The following is a 17,176-nucleotide window of genomic DNA, read 5'->3' as shown; positions in this document are numbered from 1 at the left end:
AAACTACCTGAAACCCTGATCCGGGACACAAGCCTTTTTGCTGACAGAGCAATCTCCATTAACACCGTGGTTGTAGTTTTCCTCCCATAATCATCATTGTCCCAAAACAAGGCAGCCTTTGGAGAGCCTTGCCAGGCTGGCCACCAACATATACAGGCAAGGCAACACAATCCTTTCGGGAGTGCTTGGCCTTCGCAGCCAGCGCTCCCATTCAATATAGCTTTTACTTTGTAATGTACATACATAGGTCTGCACCCTTCAGAAATGTAACAGCAGCGAACCAAACTCAAGCAGTAGAAGGAAGGGTGCCTCAAGAAACCTTGTTACTCATCTGAAGCCCTCTGCAGGGTTGTGGTGATTGGAGCGAGCAAGGTACCGGGTGTAGAGAGGTGGGACGAAATGTATGTTTGGCTGACTGGACCTGTTCAGCAACCACAGACCCTGCATGGGAGTCATTTACTGCTGCCCGGTAAGAAAGAAAGGGGAGGATAAAAAGAGATGATTGATGATGAAGATGATGAAAAAAAGGAAAAAAAGAAAAAAGAGAAAAGAAAAGAAAAGACCAATCCAGTGAAAAAGAACCGCACCGAACGGCTGGATGGTTGAGCATGCTCTGAACTCCCACGCTAAAACCAACTCGGGATGTTTGATTAGGTGTGATAGCGCTAAACCTGGCCACTCACGGGCTTCCCTCATCACTAACCCAAAAAGCGAGCCTGACGAAGTGAGTGACACCAATTCAAACGCACTCCACCACAAATCACCACCCCTTTGCTGCCATGCGAGCCTGGCTTTTTGTAGCAAATAGTTAAATGCTTGCACCTCGCCCACCATGGAATCTTATTCCAGATACCAACACTCACCACAACGGCGCGCCGCGAGCTCAGAGCAGTCCCAGCCGCCCATGGCACAGTCGAGCAGCAATAATCCCGGTGCGGCTGGGGAGGCCTCTGGTGGCCGGGCTTCATCGGGCTCCGTGAGGTCTTCGGCACCCAGAACGTCGGTGAGTTCGGCTCTGCTTCTTAATGCCAGTTTTGTTCCAGACGACGTGGCTTTGTGAGCACCTCATATGCTGACTCTCCTGGCTTGTGAACCAGCCCGACAAACAACTCTCCCAGATCGAGAAGAGCGTCACACATCTTCTGGTGGCCACAAAGGAGCTGCTCGAGACGCTGACTCAATGGTCAAGAGGCCAGGCATCCGAAGTGAAGGTTTCCGACGTATATGTCCGCCTTGGCTACGAGTTTAATCTTGCCTGTCGGGCTTTCGGGGCCATCGGAGTTGATACTACAGATCTCGGTCCTGTCCCTGACCTGTTGCGAACCATCCTTGAGGATACCCTGAGCCAAGATGCCTCCACCGAATCTCTAAACCGATATCTACCGCGCATACGCGATATCATCATCAACCTGCTTCACGGTTTGAAGCGTAAGCAAGCAAAGCTACGATCAAGGCAAGCAAGGGGTGGACCGCGCCAGGGAAGCCAAGGAAGCATTGCCAGCGGAGAGAATGCCATACCGCCGGCAGCGGATGAACTTCCTCCGCAGCCTCCGCAGAATCGCCCTCCAGATGCACGGCAGAGCACACCATACGCCGACGATCAAGCGTCCGTGGCAACTCGAAATACATCGTCCAATTGGCCTACTGACCGCCAGGGTGGGACATTTTCAGAAAGAGATGCGATCAGAAGGGAGGCACAGCGTGCGATCGCCACGTCTGTTTCGTCGTCATCGATGTCCAGTTCCACGATGCAGAATATGCCCGTTCTACAGCCCTACGACCAAGACTCCGTGACTGCTCGCCCCCAATCACCCGCTAGCCAGAATCAGATTCACGGCTTTCCTCACCCACCTCCCCCGCCGCCAAAAGCAAACGATGCCATCGGAATGCTGCAGAGGAGCGGCGAGCTGGAACGCAGGGCTTCGCGAAGATTCTCTGCGTATCAAATACAGAAGCATCTTGGTCCCACAAATGGCCTTCCAGTCCTACCATCTTCTCAATCGTCACAGCTGAATAGTCGTGGGCGTGACGTACGTGAGTCAATGAACGCAGTGCGCCTTCGTGGTCCTGCTCATGGCCGAAAACAATCAGGTCATCGTCGAGTGGGCGATAGCACCAGGCCTCCCACGACACCCGAACCTTCGGTGATAGCCAAAATAGAGCCACCACCAGAACCTGTTCCAGAAGACAGCCCAACAGCGAAAACTCCAACGGACAAGGTCCGTCCTTCACGTGACATTGAACATAGGGATACCCCAATCGTGGATAAACCTGTCCCCAGCCTACCACAAATTCCTGAACGAGACTCTCTTCAAGAGGGAGTAGACAAGGCCAGCAAACAGGAGACCGATCATGGAGAGACAAGAACTGTGTCGATGGACTCGCAGAACTCACGCCCCGCTCAGTTCACCCCAGATATGTCGCCGCCACCGTCAAGCAAAGAGGTTACTTTGTTCCTGCAATACAAGACGAAAATCAAAAAATATGTCCTCGCGGAAGGTTATGCTGGCTTAACTATTGGGAGACTCCAACTAGCATTTATTGAGAAATTCGCGTGGAATACACATAATAACGGTGTGGATCTGCCCGAAATTTATATCCAGGATCCGATTTCCGGTGTACGCCACGAGTTAGAAGATCTTAACGATGTGAAGGACAGGTCAGTTCTTGTTCTAAACGTCGAGGCCCTTGATGAAGTCAAAAAGCACATTGACGAAAGCGTCGGTGGTGTTCGACGTCTAATTGAAGGGGTGCGGGATACCATGGACAACCAAGCTGCCTCTATCCAGCTGCTGACCGACCGTCAGCAACAAGCAGCCAAGGAGATCGCCCGTCTCGCTGCGGGTCCAGCACCTCTCTCCTCAGCAAATGGACAGTCACTCGCATCGACTGCCAAGGGCAGTTATGTGACAGAGATACAAAGTCTTCGTCGCGATCTTGCCGTTCTTCGCCAGACTTATTCCAATTTCTCCTCCGACGTCTCAGCATCTATGAACAACGTTCGAACAAAAGCCAATGCTGTGAAGACCGTAGCTACTGATATGAGTGTACCCTCGTATGAAGGGGATGCGGGCCGTGCTCGTGTCAATGCAGGGAAGAAGGAACTTGCTGACGAATCCGAGAAACTCGTGGCTCGCGTTGATGATCTACAGGACCTCGTAGAAGACCTTCGCAAGGATGTCGTAACCCGCGGTGTACGGCCATTGCCAAGACAATTAGAAGCCGTTGGCCGCGATATTAGCGCCGTGACCAAGGAGCTTAAGAAAATGCAGGACTTCCTTAAGCGCGAGAAGCCTATCTGGACAAAGATTTGGGAGAAAGAACTGCAACAAGTCTGCGAGGAGCGAGACCAACTCACAATGCAGGAAGATCTTGCTGTTGATTTAGAAGATGATCTGGAGAAAGCTACGCAAACGTTTGCGTTGGTCGAACAAGCGACTAAACAACAAGCCCTTCAGTCGTCGAATCCTGACGGCAACGCCACAGTTGTTAGTTTTAGGGTTGCGTCGCGAACACTTCCCTTAGATCCATCTATAGATCCGGTAAAGGCAAAAGATAGCGTCCTAGGAGAAGTCCGAGCTCTCCAACCGAACCACGAGAACCGTGTCGAGGCCATCGAGCGAGCAGAAAAGGCAAGACAGAAGGAACTGGAGAGCCGACGTATCGGCCAATTCCAAAAAGAACTGGGAGCCTTTGTCGAAGGAGGAAAACTAAAGAAGAGCGGAGGATTCGAAGAAGCGGAGCGTTTGAGAAAAGCTAAGGACGAAAAGATTCGAAAGGAGGTGTGGGAGCGTATGCAGGGGTTGAATACCGGAGATACTGAGGAAGAACAACCCGCTCCCCAGTCCCCAAAGGAAGAGTCGCCACTTGAGAACGGAGAGCCAGACACTTCAGCCCTAAAACAAGATGAAGAACCGGAGAATGCCGCGGATGTCAGAAATGAGGTCGATGCTCCTGCTGCCCCTTCTTCACCCCCGGCCAACACCACACCTGAAAGCCCAAAGAGTGCTTCGGGCGGAAACAGGTCATCGTCTGGTCCTGGTATGTCTGAACAGGACGAACAGACACAGTGAGATTGCTAACAGTGTATGTAGCGTCGCCAAGTAAGCACTCATCCTGGCTAGGATCTTTTTTTTCTAGCTAGTTGCGTGCGTGCCTTTGCCGCGATGCCACTGTTTACACACTTTTTAATCTATCTCATGTGTCGAATTTCTCTATGATCTATGTTCCTTCTTTCTCTCTTTTCTTTGATACTTCCTCCTCACCGTCGATCCGATCATTGTGTGATGCTACTCGATGACCCTCAGCAAAAATGTCTATGGCGAGATTGCTCCACCGCTGCCCTGGCAGAGTTTCTTTATGTCTTTTCTTTCCTTCTTTTTTTCACCCTCCCCCCCCCCCCAAATTCCCCCGATAGTGACTCCTCTTTCACTAACCCCCCTGCTCCCGCACTACATTTCACCACCCATTCCCTGTTTGCCTCCACAAACCACATCCCGATCACTCATCCATATTTTCCCTTCATGATACCCATTAGTTGATATTTTGCATACATGTGACCCCTTCCCCATTTCCAATGTTGATATGATTTTCACGCACCCTTTACCCCCCTTACATTATGGCCCCCGATGTGCATGGAAGTGTTAGAATTTTTTTATTTGATGAATGGATAGTGTAGGGATGCAATGGTTAGGGTGTCAATTTAATACTTCGTTATGACAAAAAAGAAAAACCCCCCTTCGAGTTATTCAGTAGCAATTAAATCTTTCTCCCAGTGTAAGATCGAGGGCTATACTCATCCGCCAAACAACATCACGTCGGCCTGCTTGAAGACCTGAAGACGAGAAAGCTCCTTTCGTGTCTGCCTGAGCTGCCAGGTGCAACTTGAAGCACTGAACCGGGGTCGTTAGCTCCCGAGTGGGTCGGCGTCAAAAAGCATATGCATCGCCGCAGGGGTGACATCCATGACAACGGTTCCCCCGGCCCGGGGGGGGTCGATCAAAGTTGTGCCTACGAAAGCTGCTAGCTTGTGGAGCCGAGCATGGGTCAAGGAAATATGAACCTATTTTATGAAGAACTCCGAAGTAAGGACAATCAATCTGTGTCTCGTTGCTTTCCAATTTTTCCGGTAGATTATGTCCCGTATGTATGTATATACGAGAGCACCCAGCATGGAACAGGACGAGCAGGGAATAATACGGGAAGGAGTTGCGAAATCGTATTCTCGGAGGCGACAACATTATCAGAAGAATATGGGTGCCTGCATGTAAAAATTTCCTATTCCGTGAGCGTATAAAGCATCTCTCGCTCCTCCAATGCTACGAAAATGCGCCTGCATTCTATGGCTTTTGGGAGAGGTAGCGTTAGCCGACCTGATTGCCAGGACGACCAAACTTCTTAGTTTCAGAAAGGTATATACCGTACATTCAAAGGGTCAAAACGGTAGGGAGCGACTGTCAACCAGGTCCCGAAGATATTTGATATTACCCGCTGTTATCACCCAAGCTCATAGTCTTATAGGTGACTTGACCTCATCCGAAAATGACCCGAAGCAAAAGCTCTGCGCAAACAGACCTGTTTTCCCGGTTGGAAGAGCTTTTGAGTTCACAACCTTCAGCCGCAGGATCTTCTCCATGCAGCGCATCGACCCTTTTGGTCGAATTGGGGACACCATCTGTCTCAATTGCTGTTCTCGACAAGGGCGAAATACATTCTCGTTGTATCACGAGCTTGTACGACAATGAATTGACTCGGTTTCAATCCGGCTCCATTTCGAAGGCTATCGCTTCGTTGGCCGTTTTCAAGCTGATTGAACTTGGGAAGCTGTCTCTGCATGGCTCGATAGCTCAGTACCTCCCCACATCCCTCATGCGCCAACTTGAAACGGCGCACACAGCAGGATTATCCCAACACATCACGATCGCCCAGTTGCTCAGCCACACGTCAGGGCTTGAGCCTGATGGGGTCTTTGGGTTTCCGGGCTATGAAGAGAGCAGCAGCGATGGAGAAACCGGTCTTCCTGACCTAAGGACTATTATTGCCGGCGAAGCGCCATGCAACACTCTCCGCATCAAGCTCGCAGATTATCCAGGTCATCGTTTTAGCTACTCTGGCGGGGGACTAACAGTGCTCCAGATGATAGTAGAGCAGGTACTGGGAAAACCATTTTCCACAGTCATGCGGGAATACCTTTTTGATTCCCTAGAAATGACACGATCAACGTTTGAGCCGCCAGGCCCCGGAGATATCAACGGTTTGGAGCCTTTCGATCATAAAGGTGAGGGAAACTATGCCCGACCATATTATTCTGGTCATAAGCCGTGCGAAACAACCCACCGGGTTAATCCCGAGCAGGCTGCTGCCGGATTATGGAGCACACCAGAAGATTTGCTTAAAGCAGGTCGGGCCATACTAAGGTCACTGAACGGGGAACCAGATGCATTTCTGAACCAGGCATTAGCACGCACAATGCTCACCGAGGTCCAAAATGGCGTCGCCCATTCATGGTTTGTGGCCCGGGAGCCGCCATGGCAGGTATTCAGGCACGCGGGTAGCAACATGCCTGGCTGGAGATGTCATCTGATATGTTTTGCAAACGACACGGGATCGGCCTCTCCGAAGAAGACGTACACGCACCAAGATGCGGCGGTCCAGGGGGAGGGGTGCGGAATCGCAATAATGACAAACTCGGTTGAAGGCGTCGCGACTTACAGTAAAGTCCTATTCGCAGCATGCTACCTACTGGGCTGGCCTGCTCCACCGAAACCACGAGAGGGCTCCGACATCGTAGTCCCATTCGCCGATACCCATACAAAGGTTGATCCCCAGTGGATTGGGTGGGAAGGGCACTGGGATGGGGGATGGGAACTCTTTGAAGGCCAGGACGGAGCCCCTTTTGCCAGATTGAGAGGCATGGCCGCCGTGAGCTTGTACGTGGCGGCGCGTCCGCGGAGCATGGCGGAGATGGCCAAGCCACGGGGCGAGAGAAGCGTGGATCTTGTTTGTAGCGGACTCGAGATCATGTTTCGGCTGATGACAGACGGGCGGGAGCGGGTGATCGAGATCTGGCACGGCGGGCAGCGGGATCGGCGGCGGCTGCAGCGGGCCGATATACCGAACTAGACCTGTTTAGGAAATGATCTCACTTAGCTAGTCTTGGCAGAGTTTATGACTAAGCGGGTAGTGCAAACCACGCAAACACACAGGCGCCGAAGTTTCGCCGGAAAAACGTCAGCGACACGAGCTACTGTATTCATTCGCCCGCGGCAGATGTTGGGAGCTCCAATAGGTCGAAAGAGATATGCAAAGTCAGTGGCTTAGCTGCATATACTGTAGAGTGACAAGCCTGCAAGGAACGCCGGTGAAGTGTCCGACGATGAAACAATGAAGCTGCGGTGAACCAATGCTAACCTCACAACTGTCCCGGGCGTCTTCGAAACAAATTCACAGGGAAGAATGCAAGGCCGCGTCAGACCTTTTCAAAGGGGGAAAAAGGCTCCTGAACCACAGAGTAAACTATTAAAATATTATCGGACTGACAGAATGTGATGACAACCACCAGCAAGTCCTTCAGATCCCGCTAGCTAGCTGTAATTCAAGTTCGCTATCAATGCCATCACCCTTGAGCCTACCCAGCTCTCTCCTCCTGCTTCTGACCGCAGCGTTGCCGGCGCAGACTTCACGGATTTGCACTACGCAGGCAAATACAACCCTTGAGCTCGATCGAATAGAAGCACGGACATGGGAAGACTTACTCCAACGCCATGCCTCAATAAGCCGCAGACTTCGCGTGGAACAGCCCACCGCAGTCCGCAAGATGCCAGATGACGAGGGCGAAAAATTCTGGATGGACTATTGGTATTTCAACGACGACAGACATGATCCTCGAAAACGGGACGTAGCCAGCTATCTCGAAGACGACGAGATGAACAACAATCTCGCTGCGCTGGAACCCGCCTACCCAATACACTTTGAGCGCACTGTTCCGGGCTTCTCTGTCTTCGGGAAAGAGTTTTCGATTCCCAGAAATTTGCGCCCAGGGAATCTTTTTTCGAAGCGAGCTTTCCAGTGCCCTGCCAGCACCCGGCCTTGCAGCTCCATCTCCCGCCCCAACAGCTGTTGCTCTCTCGGGTCCGTATGCCAAATCGTCCGCGACACTGGCCTGGGAGACGTTGGCTGCTGTTCTGGTGGCAGCAATGGCTCCGGCAAGAAATGTTCCGGGAAGCTCCAGTCGTGTCCAGACGGGTACACAAACTGTTCTGAGTTCCCTGGCGGAGGATGCTGTATCCCCGGGTACACATGTGTCAAGGACGGGTGTCTATTTGTCTCCACGACAACAGTGACAATCACCGCATCTTCATCCTCTGCATCTACGACCGCCAAACCTACAACCACAACGCAGATCGTCAATCCACCCATCCGCCCAACCTCACACCCGACCATTACCACCACCGTACTTCCCACCAGCACCGGCATAGGCACCACCACGGACCCTGAAATCCTTGACGACTGTCCCACAGGCTTCTACGCCTGCAGCGCCGTCTACAACGGTGGCTGCTGCCGCACAGGCCGCGACTGCAATCCAACCTCCTGCCCACCCTTCACGCCATACACAGCGATCAACACCAACGGCGTGACCGTCATCATCCCCGCGTCCGCCACTGGTGGTGCCGCCCCGCCCTGGAGGGCAAGCAAATGCGCCGACGGCTGGACAACCTGCAACGCCGACGCGGGCGGAGGATGCTGTCCCAATGGCTTCCGGTGCGGGAGAGAAAGCTGCACGTTCTCTGGGACGGGGACGGCGGAGGCACGTGCCACGGGAGGTGGTGAAGAGGTGGTAGGGAAGATTCCGCCGGAGAGCGGGGCGCAAATATTGCTTCCGAGTCTTATGATTCTCGTTGGCGCGATGGCGGGACCGAGGTTCATCAGCTGGATTGCTGCAGCATGAATGACGGGGCTTCCTCTAAGGCTTGTGGGGCGGCCGTGGTGACGCCATGTCAGCTATCCCTCATCGTGACCCCTGTTCCTTTTTTTTTTTTTTTTTTTTTTTTTGGCGCTACAGGGAAGACATTGTGGGGAGCTTGGATCTGGAACGGAGTTTAACGGCCTTTTTTTGGGGTAACTCCGGAGTAGGTAGCTAGTTTGGGCTGTTTGCACCTGATATTCACATGCTTTTCGTGATAATTTTTTTCTTCCCTTCCCAGTTTGTTCCCTCGTCCATGGTTATGATTGACTTTGGACACTTGACAATAATCATTGCCATGAGGGCTCCATTTTCCCGAAGCATGCAGTTTTTCCCATGTGGATGAATTGATGAGAATGTCTAAATTCAAGTCTATCGGATAACTAAACGTTGTCTTCCAGCCATCGAAGGCCTCTCTATCCACATCGCCATTTGTCTATCCATCCCGTTCTTCTATGTTTCTAGAATCTAAACAGTGTATTCAAGCAAAAACAGTAACCAAATCAATACCCATAAGAAAGGAGAATATAGGAAAAAAGAAAACGCCAAATCTCAATCCAGGGGGCACAAAATACACGTTTGAAATGCGAAAGGGAACATCAGCCCTCAGTTAAGAGAAATCACAGCTTACTGGGCCTCTCGTTCTTCACCAACACTTCATGGCTTGGATAAGGGTCAAATGTCATGGCATTGACTGGGTTCAGCTCGCTGGCCCGATGGAATAGATCTTCGTAGACTTTGCCGTCATATCTGCCCAGAGAGCTGTCGAGTTGCCAGTCAGGGAACTTCCATGAGTCCACCAAGCGCACAGCATGTGGACGGACCTCCTCGAGGAGATTCATCACCGCCTTGGTACGAGTGAGAACAATTTGTCTCGTCGTGACAGCTCCAGAGGTGAAGAACTCAGCGGCCTCACGCTCAAGGGTGTGGAGAGCATGCAGGCGGAAGAGCTTGTGGAGAACAGTCATTGTTTCGGGATCAACGGCGGCGGCGGTGGCAGGGGAGGACACTGCCTCATAGAAGTTCTTGACAACGAGGTACTGGGAGTGGGCGGTGGAGAGGCGCCAGAAGTCGACTAGCAGGCTGTTCCAGGATCTCTTCTCGACATCGCGGTGCTTAAGGGCCTCGAAGGTCAGATAGGCAGTGCGCCACGCGAATGCATCAACAATGTCCTTATCGCTATCGAGGATGTCGAAAGCAGCACCTGTGTCACGGCGAGAAAGGTAGGTCGCGAGGACACGGCAGGTGTCATTGTTTGCTGGCTTGCCAGCGATGACGGAACGGGCAGATTTGAGGAGCTAATCAAGTATTAACATCTTCACCTTTTTTTTTTTTTTTGGATTCCTTCAATACGGGCTATGTGAGAGAGACTTACATATCGGGCAACCTGCTGCGTGAGCATGTAGTTGTCTCCTTCCCAAGTAGCAGTCGGGAGGTAATCGGCGTACCATGGACCAATCCCGCTATAACTGCTGTAGCCGTGTCCACCGCAAGCGCGACGGCAGGCTTCCAATCCCTCAACAGCAATGGTACTTCCCAAAGCTTTGAGACCGCAGGATGTGGCATGAAGGTCGGCAAGGAGATCAGCTCCAGGGTTCAATTGCTCGGGACCAGCGCCCCTGGTCTTGGTTCCATTTTCGGTAGCCTTCATCAGGCTCTGGTTTTGTTGGTAAAGAGCCATCATGCCACGGCCCGTGAAATGCAGCGCAAAAGTGGCGGCTAGAAGGGGTAGCAATCGAATTTGGACCATCTTATAGTTGATGACCTGGTTCTCTCCGGTTTCCGTCGCCGGCGCATCACGGTCTTGGAATTGTCTTCGGACCGCGCAGTACCTCGTGGCAATTGTGACACCACGGGCAAGGACGCCACCGGATTGGAGGACAATGGTGGAGCGCACCCAGGTCAAAGTTCCGTACACGAGGGAGGGCAGTGCTGGGCGGATGTACTTGCCAGTGTCTGGATCAACCCTTGAGAAGCGGGCAAGCATGTTCACGTGGGGAATCTTGACATGGTTAAAGAGTAGGAAGCCATTATCCATGGTGCTAGATAAGGAACGTTAGCGCAACGTAGAAGCACAAGCAGAGCAAAAATAAATCCTCACTTGTAGCCAAATTTCGGACCAATGTCGCCAACATGGATGTTCTCCAGCGGCTCATGGGTCTCGAGGTCGCGAATATGGACAACGAATGGATGAGGACCGTAACTTTTGCCGCCAATAATCAGCTGAGCCATCACGACTGCGTGGTTTGCCGTTCGTCCGAGGGAGCCAATCCACCACTTGGAAGCGGTCAGGGTTGGAGAATGGATGATGAAAGTCTTATCAGTGGGGTCCCAGGTAGCTGTGGTCTCGAGGCCACGGACATTCGAGCCGTGGCCCAATTCAGTCTGTGCGTAGCAGCCGATGATTTCGTATCTCTCTGCGCGCTCGAGGAAGAGTTTGTGCTGCTCTGGGGTGCCTTGCTCTCTGAGGGTGACCTAATCGTTTGCGACAGTTAACAGGGTGATACATTTTTATGATTTCTAATGGGAGTCTGAAAGGCCTACCAAGAACATGCTGGCGTGAAGTCCATAGGGTGTAGGTTCGCCGAGCAGGTCGTTCGCCATCATAAATTCGTCCTGGGACCATCCATGCTGCTCTCTCAGATTTTGAAGACGTTTGGCCTTGCCGAGAGATCTCTTGAGGCGTTCTACACGGCCAAGTGTGTGGTTCTGCGATTTGTCGAAGACGGGCTCCTTCTCCATGATTGCAAGGAGACGTTCTTGTCTCTGCAGAGTTTCCTTTGTGTGGATGAGCTCCGCGAGCTTGTCGACGGAGACGTTTGACTTTGCCCGCTCTTGTTCAAGCAACTCCGTGCCCTGAGGCCCGGCGGGCTTCAGCTTCTTCACCCAATCCGGAGTGGGAGACATGGCTGGAGGAGGGAAATCAAAAGAAGATAGGAAGAAGATAGAAGGGGAGGAGAGGACGAGGGGAGAGGGAGAAGACGTAAAAGAGTCAAGGTGGACTGGATTGTGAGTTAGGAGCTGGGAGGTGGAAGACGAATGCGAGAGGGCAGCTGGGGAAGAGAGGCATAATATAGCAGCGGCGGCGGGGATCACGAGTTGCCGGCTGAAAGCCACGGCGGAAGCCTCCGAGCTGCTCGATCGGGCATCTGCCGAGGTTCAGCCCGCCAGCTGACATAATTCAGCCCCGAAGCCAAGGTTTACTCATCCCGACCGTCCAGGCTACACGGGACTAGCTGCACGGAAGTGTACTTAGCTGTACGGAGATAAAAACCTATGAGTTTGCAGGGTCTGGAGCACATACATCAACACCGCAGAGTATGGAGCTTGGGTGCAATGCATACCACATTGCATAAGAACTATGGTGTTAGCATTGCTGCTATTTACTCCTTGATTCATCCTTCGTTGTCTTGAAGAAATCATCCCCCCCTTGTTTGGTTCTGTAACATTTTAGTCCCGCCACGCCTATGCGCGACTGGTTTATCGAGTCTTCGATGCATTTTATTCCTACTGCACCCCTGAAGACACTTACCCACTCCAGCTCGCCTCCGTCAAGATAATACTTTAATTTCCAGCTCTCATCCAATATGCGGTAACCAGCCTTATACCTGCCCTCGTCGCCCTCCCCATCCTCACCCCCGTCCCCAGCTGCACCCTTCCCAATCCCTTTCCCAACCCCTTTGCCAACCCCCTTCCCAGGTATCTTCGCCCTCTTCTTTCCGCCCTTTTTGAGTATTTCTAGACGATGGCATTGTTCTATCGTATCTTTCACCCTCTTTCCCCAGTCACCACTGGAAAAGCCGCCTCCCCATATTTTGACGCCACCGTGATACCAATTCGATCCGCGGTAGAATGAGCATCCCGCCCAGGGCTTCTTCCGGGCTGGCTGGCGTACGATCTTCGGAGTTACACGGTACTTTATACCTCCAGATTTGAACCAGCCGCCCCCCTTCCAGTTCAGAGGGTTGTTTTTGTCATTTCCGTCGCATCCATCGATGATCTGGCCTATGAACTTGTGCCTGCACTCTGTGACATTCATTTCTGGCCCTAGGCCTGGCTTCCAGTCCATAGCAATGTCCACTTCTTCGGGCGTTCCCTTAAGATACGTCCTTGCGACCGATCCTGAGCCTTTATCCAGGACCCCTCTGATAGTACAGCTCTTCTTGTCCGGTTCGCCCTGGCCGAAGGCTTCGGTACAAAACTCGTCTTCAATGATGTCCTTTATAATATATCGAGTTACGTATTTCCGCGAACCCAAACCGAAACACTTCTTTTCTTCCTTTCCAGGGGTTTTTTTCGTTGAGCCGATTTCATCCCTTTTTTCGGGTTTCTGAATGCCTATTAGATTGGGCAATGGACCCGGCATATAATGCTTGGGGTGTCCATGGATGCTTACCTCTGGCTCCATAATAGGAAAGGTGCAGACAGGAGTTATTCCGCTTTCATCGTCTTGACGTTTGGCTCGCATAGCAGCCCCGCTAGAAGTAAGGCAGACCCAGCTATTGAGGCAATTCTTGGTCCTCAACCGCTCGAAAGTCCTCAGAGGATTTGCAAGCAAGGGGATTACTTTCCCGAAGTAGGTCTTACTGTCCCTTGTGGGCAGCAGTGCAGAAAGAGAACCAAGAGGACTAACACAAAAGGAGAGAAGCAGCAGCCTGGAGTATCTCATGGTGAGATTACGTGAGGGCTCAAGGAGAACAAATTACGGTATAACTATCGTCCACAAGGGTTTTTCGGGAGAGAGAATTAGAATTAGATCTCCATCCACGCCGAAAATCGAGCAATGGTTTTTTTTTTTCTTTTCTTTTCTTCTTTTTTCTTTTTACCTTTTTTTTTTTTTTTTTTTTTGGTTAGATTCATGGCAGTTTATCTATTGTAGCTTCAAACGGCCTGTTTTAAAATGCTTCATCTGGTTGTCCAGCGGCGATGGCACCACAAAACGAGCTCACCTTCCGTTCAGATCAAGCACAGAGATGTTAAATGTCGTGACACGGCAGCAGTCGCCCAAGCAGACGGGCACAGCACCCTAGCCCGTCCGACAGTGATTTAGCGATGAAACAGAGGTTCCCTCCCTCTAGCGCGCCGGTAGCAAGAGGAAACAGGAACTTCTAATGGTTAGACAGATGGTCGACATCGAAAACTGCGGCCCGTTTGAAGGATGGGCAAGCGGGACGATGAAGTCATAATCCCCCAAGGCCTTATAGACGCTCGTAGGACGTATTACACCATCCTGAAACCATTTTCATTGTAACTGATTCATAGTACTCCGGGGAATGTTAGTTGCCGGGGATTTTCCCATATTGGGCGGCCGGTCGGGCCAACCTGGACTTGCACGTTTTCACTGCAGTTGATCATAAGTAGTCAACCAGTTAATCGTGATGGGAACCATTAAATAGGACGTCAGATCTAATGAATGAATGACAGCCATTGTGTGGAAATATATGCATAATGAGAATGGTTGAAACAAAGCTGTTGTAAGCTAATTCTCATGTGAAGCCACAGACTGCAGAATGCAAACCACATGTTATCTCTGGACTTTATAATGCAATGTTCCGACAAAAATGACATGTTAGAAGACCACTAGATTAGTCCACGCTAACTAGAGAATGCGTCCGAATAACTCGAGAAGTACTCATCTCTGGCCGATACCTGATAGGATACCAGGTCTCGGAACCACCGCAAATCCGTATAGCAATGCAAAACAACTGCCACTGCATCAGTCAAATCCGAATGTTCCCGAGAGGTTAATTACTCTGTACATCTGCGGCTGCGAACCTCCGGTCTCTGGCACACAGGCCCTTTCTCGTCGTAGCATTTTCTGAGGCTCTTGTTGAAACAGCCCTTCGTTTCAAACTTTTTGGCTTCCTCCAGTCAGCATCAGCTAGAAGGTTTGCTGTTGCGTTTCCTGCGACGCGCTTTTTCGCCGGGCAACACCCACAGTCGCATTTTTCTAATAGGTATCACTACTCCACTAGATCCTCGAACATACCATGAAAGAAGGCCGTTCGAGGGTGATGAAGAGGATGATATGCACATAGGAAGTTCTTTCTGACTAAACTAGATAAATGATCAGAATCCAAACAGAGCCATTTTCCCATCAAGACATCGATTCGTTGCAGGACAGGAGAGCCATTTACCGACCCTGGGAAACGTGTCCACGAAGGCCTTCGAGCCGAAAGCACAACCTGATGTTTTTTAGGGATAGAGGACCATTGGCCCTATGTGATGCGTAAGAGCACAAGCTTACAAGCAAAAACCGGTCCTTGATATGAACTCGGACCAAATACATCAAATCCCACAATGAGTTACGGGGTTCTACGGTCAGAAGCATCTTTTGATGTATTCTGTCTCTAGTGGCGTGCTATGAAAAGTAACCGCCTTTCAGGATTCAGTGTTCACGTACTTAGGGGATCGCAGCATCGAGAAATGTAACGACCTTAGCCCGATATGGAGAAGAATTCTAGCATAAGGGACATAGTTAAGCCTAGTTGGCCATTCCAAATTACCGAAGAGAGCGATCGGTAACGTACTATCGAGCCTTTTAATGGGAGAAACAGTGCTAGAATGGCCTCTATCGCATTCCGACGGTGGATAGTGGCGCAACATTGTTGGATATGCGAGCTCTCAATGATCGCATCTCATTGGGGCTATTTTGCAACCGAATCTCGCAGGCCTGCTAATTACACTGCTGCGGCGACTACAGCAGCAAGGATGCAATGCTGCTCCTGAGGTGACCGGTCAGCTGGGGACTCATGATATCCTTCGGGAGAGAGATGCTATTTGAAGAACAGCGCCACTGAAGAACACACGATACAGAGTATTGTTTGACTGATGGAAAGCGATGGGAGATAACAAGGAAGTATTGTCGTGTATTGTCGTCAAAGGGTTAGAATAATTATCCCCCGCCGGTCAAGGTCGCCATCTGGTGGTGAGAGGGTAGCTAACCAGCCAGTTAATTACTATTCATTCGGGTTGTGAAGGCAGAGTCTTCAAGTATGAAAATGCTATTGATCTGCCGTGATGACAGGGAAAATCCCCAAGTTGTAATCAGTTAATCCTTGAGACGATGGCAGAGACAGGTAAGTTGTCTGGTGGTGAGGGATTACTTAGTTATCTCGCTCGACCTTCCCTGGCGGGGACCTTCTGGTCCAGTGACATGACAACTTTGCCGACAGCCATCCAAACTCCACCTCATATCATCACCAAACACCACCAGCACCGCGAGCCCTCCAACGTCGCTCGCATTCCCATTCAAGGTCAACCTCTTTCCGAATTATTTGTGTCCTTGGGCGAGGTTTACCAATTATCCTCGCCGGCACCTTTCGAGCCACGAAAACCATCTTTTATCGCCTCCGAACGGTGGAGCCGAAAACCCTTCTTATCACTCCCGGGGCATCTAATCCACCTTTAACAGACATCGCCGGTCATGCCTGCAAGGCCCGTTTCCCTTTCCGCTCGCTCGCGGTGCTTGCTCCGCGCCCCGAAACATTCTCAGCGCCAGGCTTTCTCGACGCGGAGTCCCCTTAACGGTGCCCATGAGCCACACTATGATCCCCCAACCGGTTGGTTGTTCGGCGTCAAGCCAGGTCAGAAATACGTAAAAGAGGGATGGGAAGGTCTGTGGACATATGGATTTGTGGGAAGTTTGGTGGTTGCGGGAATCGCATATTCTTTCAAGCCGGATACTTCGTACGTGCAGCCATATCCTCCACACGGCGTTTATCCCCCATATCCCGAGGCAATTTCCCTGATGTTTTTACCTTTGAGACTTGCTTTGTTATTTATGCCTTATTCGCTGTATATTTGATGAGTAAAGCTAACTTAATCTATTTTGTCCAGGATACAAACATGGGCTCTAGAGGAGGCAAGACGGCGGCTCGAAAAGGAGGGCATCCTTGAGGATCCTGATGTCGTGAAAAAGGAATAAACCTTGCATCCTGGCCCGTACACGTTTTATATTCCGCCTTCTGTACATAGAATCTCCGTCCGCTACGCGAGGTTGAAAAGATGTATGACAAGAGGCCCTGTTTGTTCAGTTTAGACCAGCCATGATAATTCAAACAGAAGTGCTGTTTGCTTTGTTATAATATGGAATAACAAGCTTGTAGCTGTCATGATTGTGGTTTAGGCTCTAAAATTGCATAGTTGGATCGTGGGCCCTACATAGATGAACGGAGATAATTTCGCTTGACCAAATATTCAGAATTTCAATGC

The 17,176-nt window shown here is 51.0% G+C and overlaps 6 protein-coding genes across 6 annotated transcripts; 4 read left to right on the top strand and 2 right to left on the bottom strand.

Annotated features, from left to right (window-relative positions):
- Positions 1-787: 787 nt before the first annotated feature.
- Positions 788-4,144, top strand: BUD6 (Bud site selection protein 6; the record flags this gene model as incomplete). Its single annotated transcript, XM_003070200.2, has 3 exons — positions 788-1,003; positions 1,098-4,041; positions 4,095-4,144. Exons 1-3 carry the CDS (start codon positions 833-835, stop codon positions 4,142-4,144), a joined length of 3,165 nt encoding a protein of 1,054 aa, XP_003070246.2. The 5' UTR covers positions 788-832.
- Positions 4,145-5,350: 1,206 nt separating this feature from the next.
- D8B26_006763 (uncharacterized protein) lies at positions 5,351-7,122 on the top strand (the record flags this gene model as incomplete). Its single annotated transcript, XM_003070199.2, has 1 exon — positions 5,351-7,122. The coding sequence occupies exon 1, from the start codon at positions 5,542-5,544 to the stop codon at positions 7,120-7,122; it is 1,581 nt and encodes a 526-aa protein (XP_003070245.2). The 5' UTR covers positions 5,351-5,541.
- Positions 7,123-7,310: 188 nt separating this feature from the next.
- Positions 7,311-9,051, top strand: D8B26_006762 (uncharacterized protein). The gene has a single exon (XM_003070198.2). It carries the CDS (start codon positions 7,610-7,612, stop codon positions 8,945-8,947), a length of 1,338 nt encoding a protein of 445 aa, XP_003070244.2. The 5' UTR covers positions 7,311-7,609; the 3' UTR covers positions 8,948-9,051.
- Positions 9,052-9,299: 248 nt separating this feature from the next.
- Positions 9,300-12,054, bottom strand: POX1 (fatty-acyl coenzyme A oxidase). The gene is made up of 4 exons (XM_003070197.2): positions 11,507-12,054; positions 11,064-11,437; positions 10,338-11,004; positions 9,300-10,260 (listed from the first exon to the last, which is right to left on the bottom strand). The coding sequence occupies exons 1-4, from the start codon at positions 11,867-11,869 to the stop codon at positions 9,583-9,585; spliced, it is 2,082 nt and encodes a 693-aa protein (XP_003070243.1). The 5' UTR covers positions 11,870-12,054; the 3' UTR covers positions 9,300-9,582.
- Positions 12,055-12,341: 287 nt separating this feature from the next.
- Positions 12,342-13,430, bottom strand: D8B26_006760 (uncharacterized protein; the record flags this gene model as incomplete). Its single annotated transcript, XM_066125284.1, has 2 exons — positions 12,342-13,292; positions 13,359-13,430. The coding sequence occupies 2 exons, from the start codon at positions 13,428-13,430 to the stop codon at positions 12,342-12,344; spliced, it is 1,023 nt and encodes a 340-aa protein (XP_065981366.1).
- A 2,721-nt stretch (positions 13,431-16,151) lies between these two features.
- On the top strand, positions 16,152-17,171 carry D8B26_006759 (uncharacterized protein). Its single transcript, XM_003070196.2, has 2 exons — positions 16,152-16,651; positions 16,802-17,171. The coding sequence occupies exons 1-2, from the start codon at positions 16,389-16,391 to the stop codon at positions 16,887-16,889; spliced, it is 351 nt and encodes a 116-aa protein (XP_003070242.1). The 5' UTR covers positions 16,152-16,388; the 3' UTR covers positions 16,890-17,171.
- Positions 17,172-17,176: the final 5 nt, after the last annotated feature.

This window comes from Coccidioides posadasii, chromosome 3 (genome assembly GCF_018416015.2).
Source record: "Coccidioides posadasii str. Silveira chromosome 3, complete sequence".
NCBI lineage: Eukaryota > Fungi > Ascomycota > Eurotiomycetes > Onygenales > Onygenaceae > Coccidioides > Coccidioides posadasii.
This window is presented reverse-complemented; position numbering and strand designations above follow the sequence as displayed.

Bases quoted from the DNA above. Each gene is read 5' to 3' on its own strand.
- D8B26_006762 (XM_003070198.2), top strand. From the start codon at position 7,610: ATGCCATCACCCTTGAGCCTACCCAGCTCTCTCCTCCTGCTTCTGACC.
- POX1 (XM_003070197.2), bottom strand. From the start codon at position 11,869: ATGTCTCCCACTCCGGATTGGGTGAAGAAGCTGAAGCCCGCCGGGCCT. The intron at 11,438-11,506 runs GTAGGCCTTTCA...GCAAACGATTAG, and splicing joins TTCACGCCAGCATGTTCTTG to GTCACCCTCAGAGAGCAAGG. The intron at 10,261-10,337 runs GTAAGTCTCTCT...ATACTTGATTAG, and splicing joins CGCAGCAGGTTGCCCGATAT to CTCCTCAAATCTGCCCGTTC.
- D8B26_006759 (XM_003070196.2), top strand. From the start codon at position 16,389: ATGCCTGCAAGGCCCGTTTCCCTTTCCGCTCGCTCGCGGTGCTTGCTC. The intron at 16,652-16,801 runs GTACGTGCAGCC...TATTTTGTCCAG, and splicing joins TCTTTCAAGCCGGATACTTC to GATACAAACATGGGCTCTAG.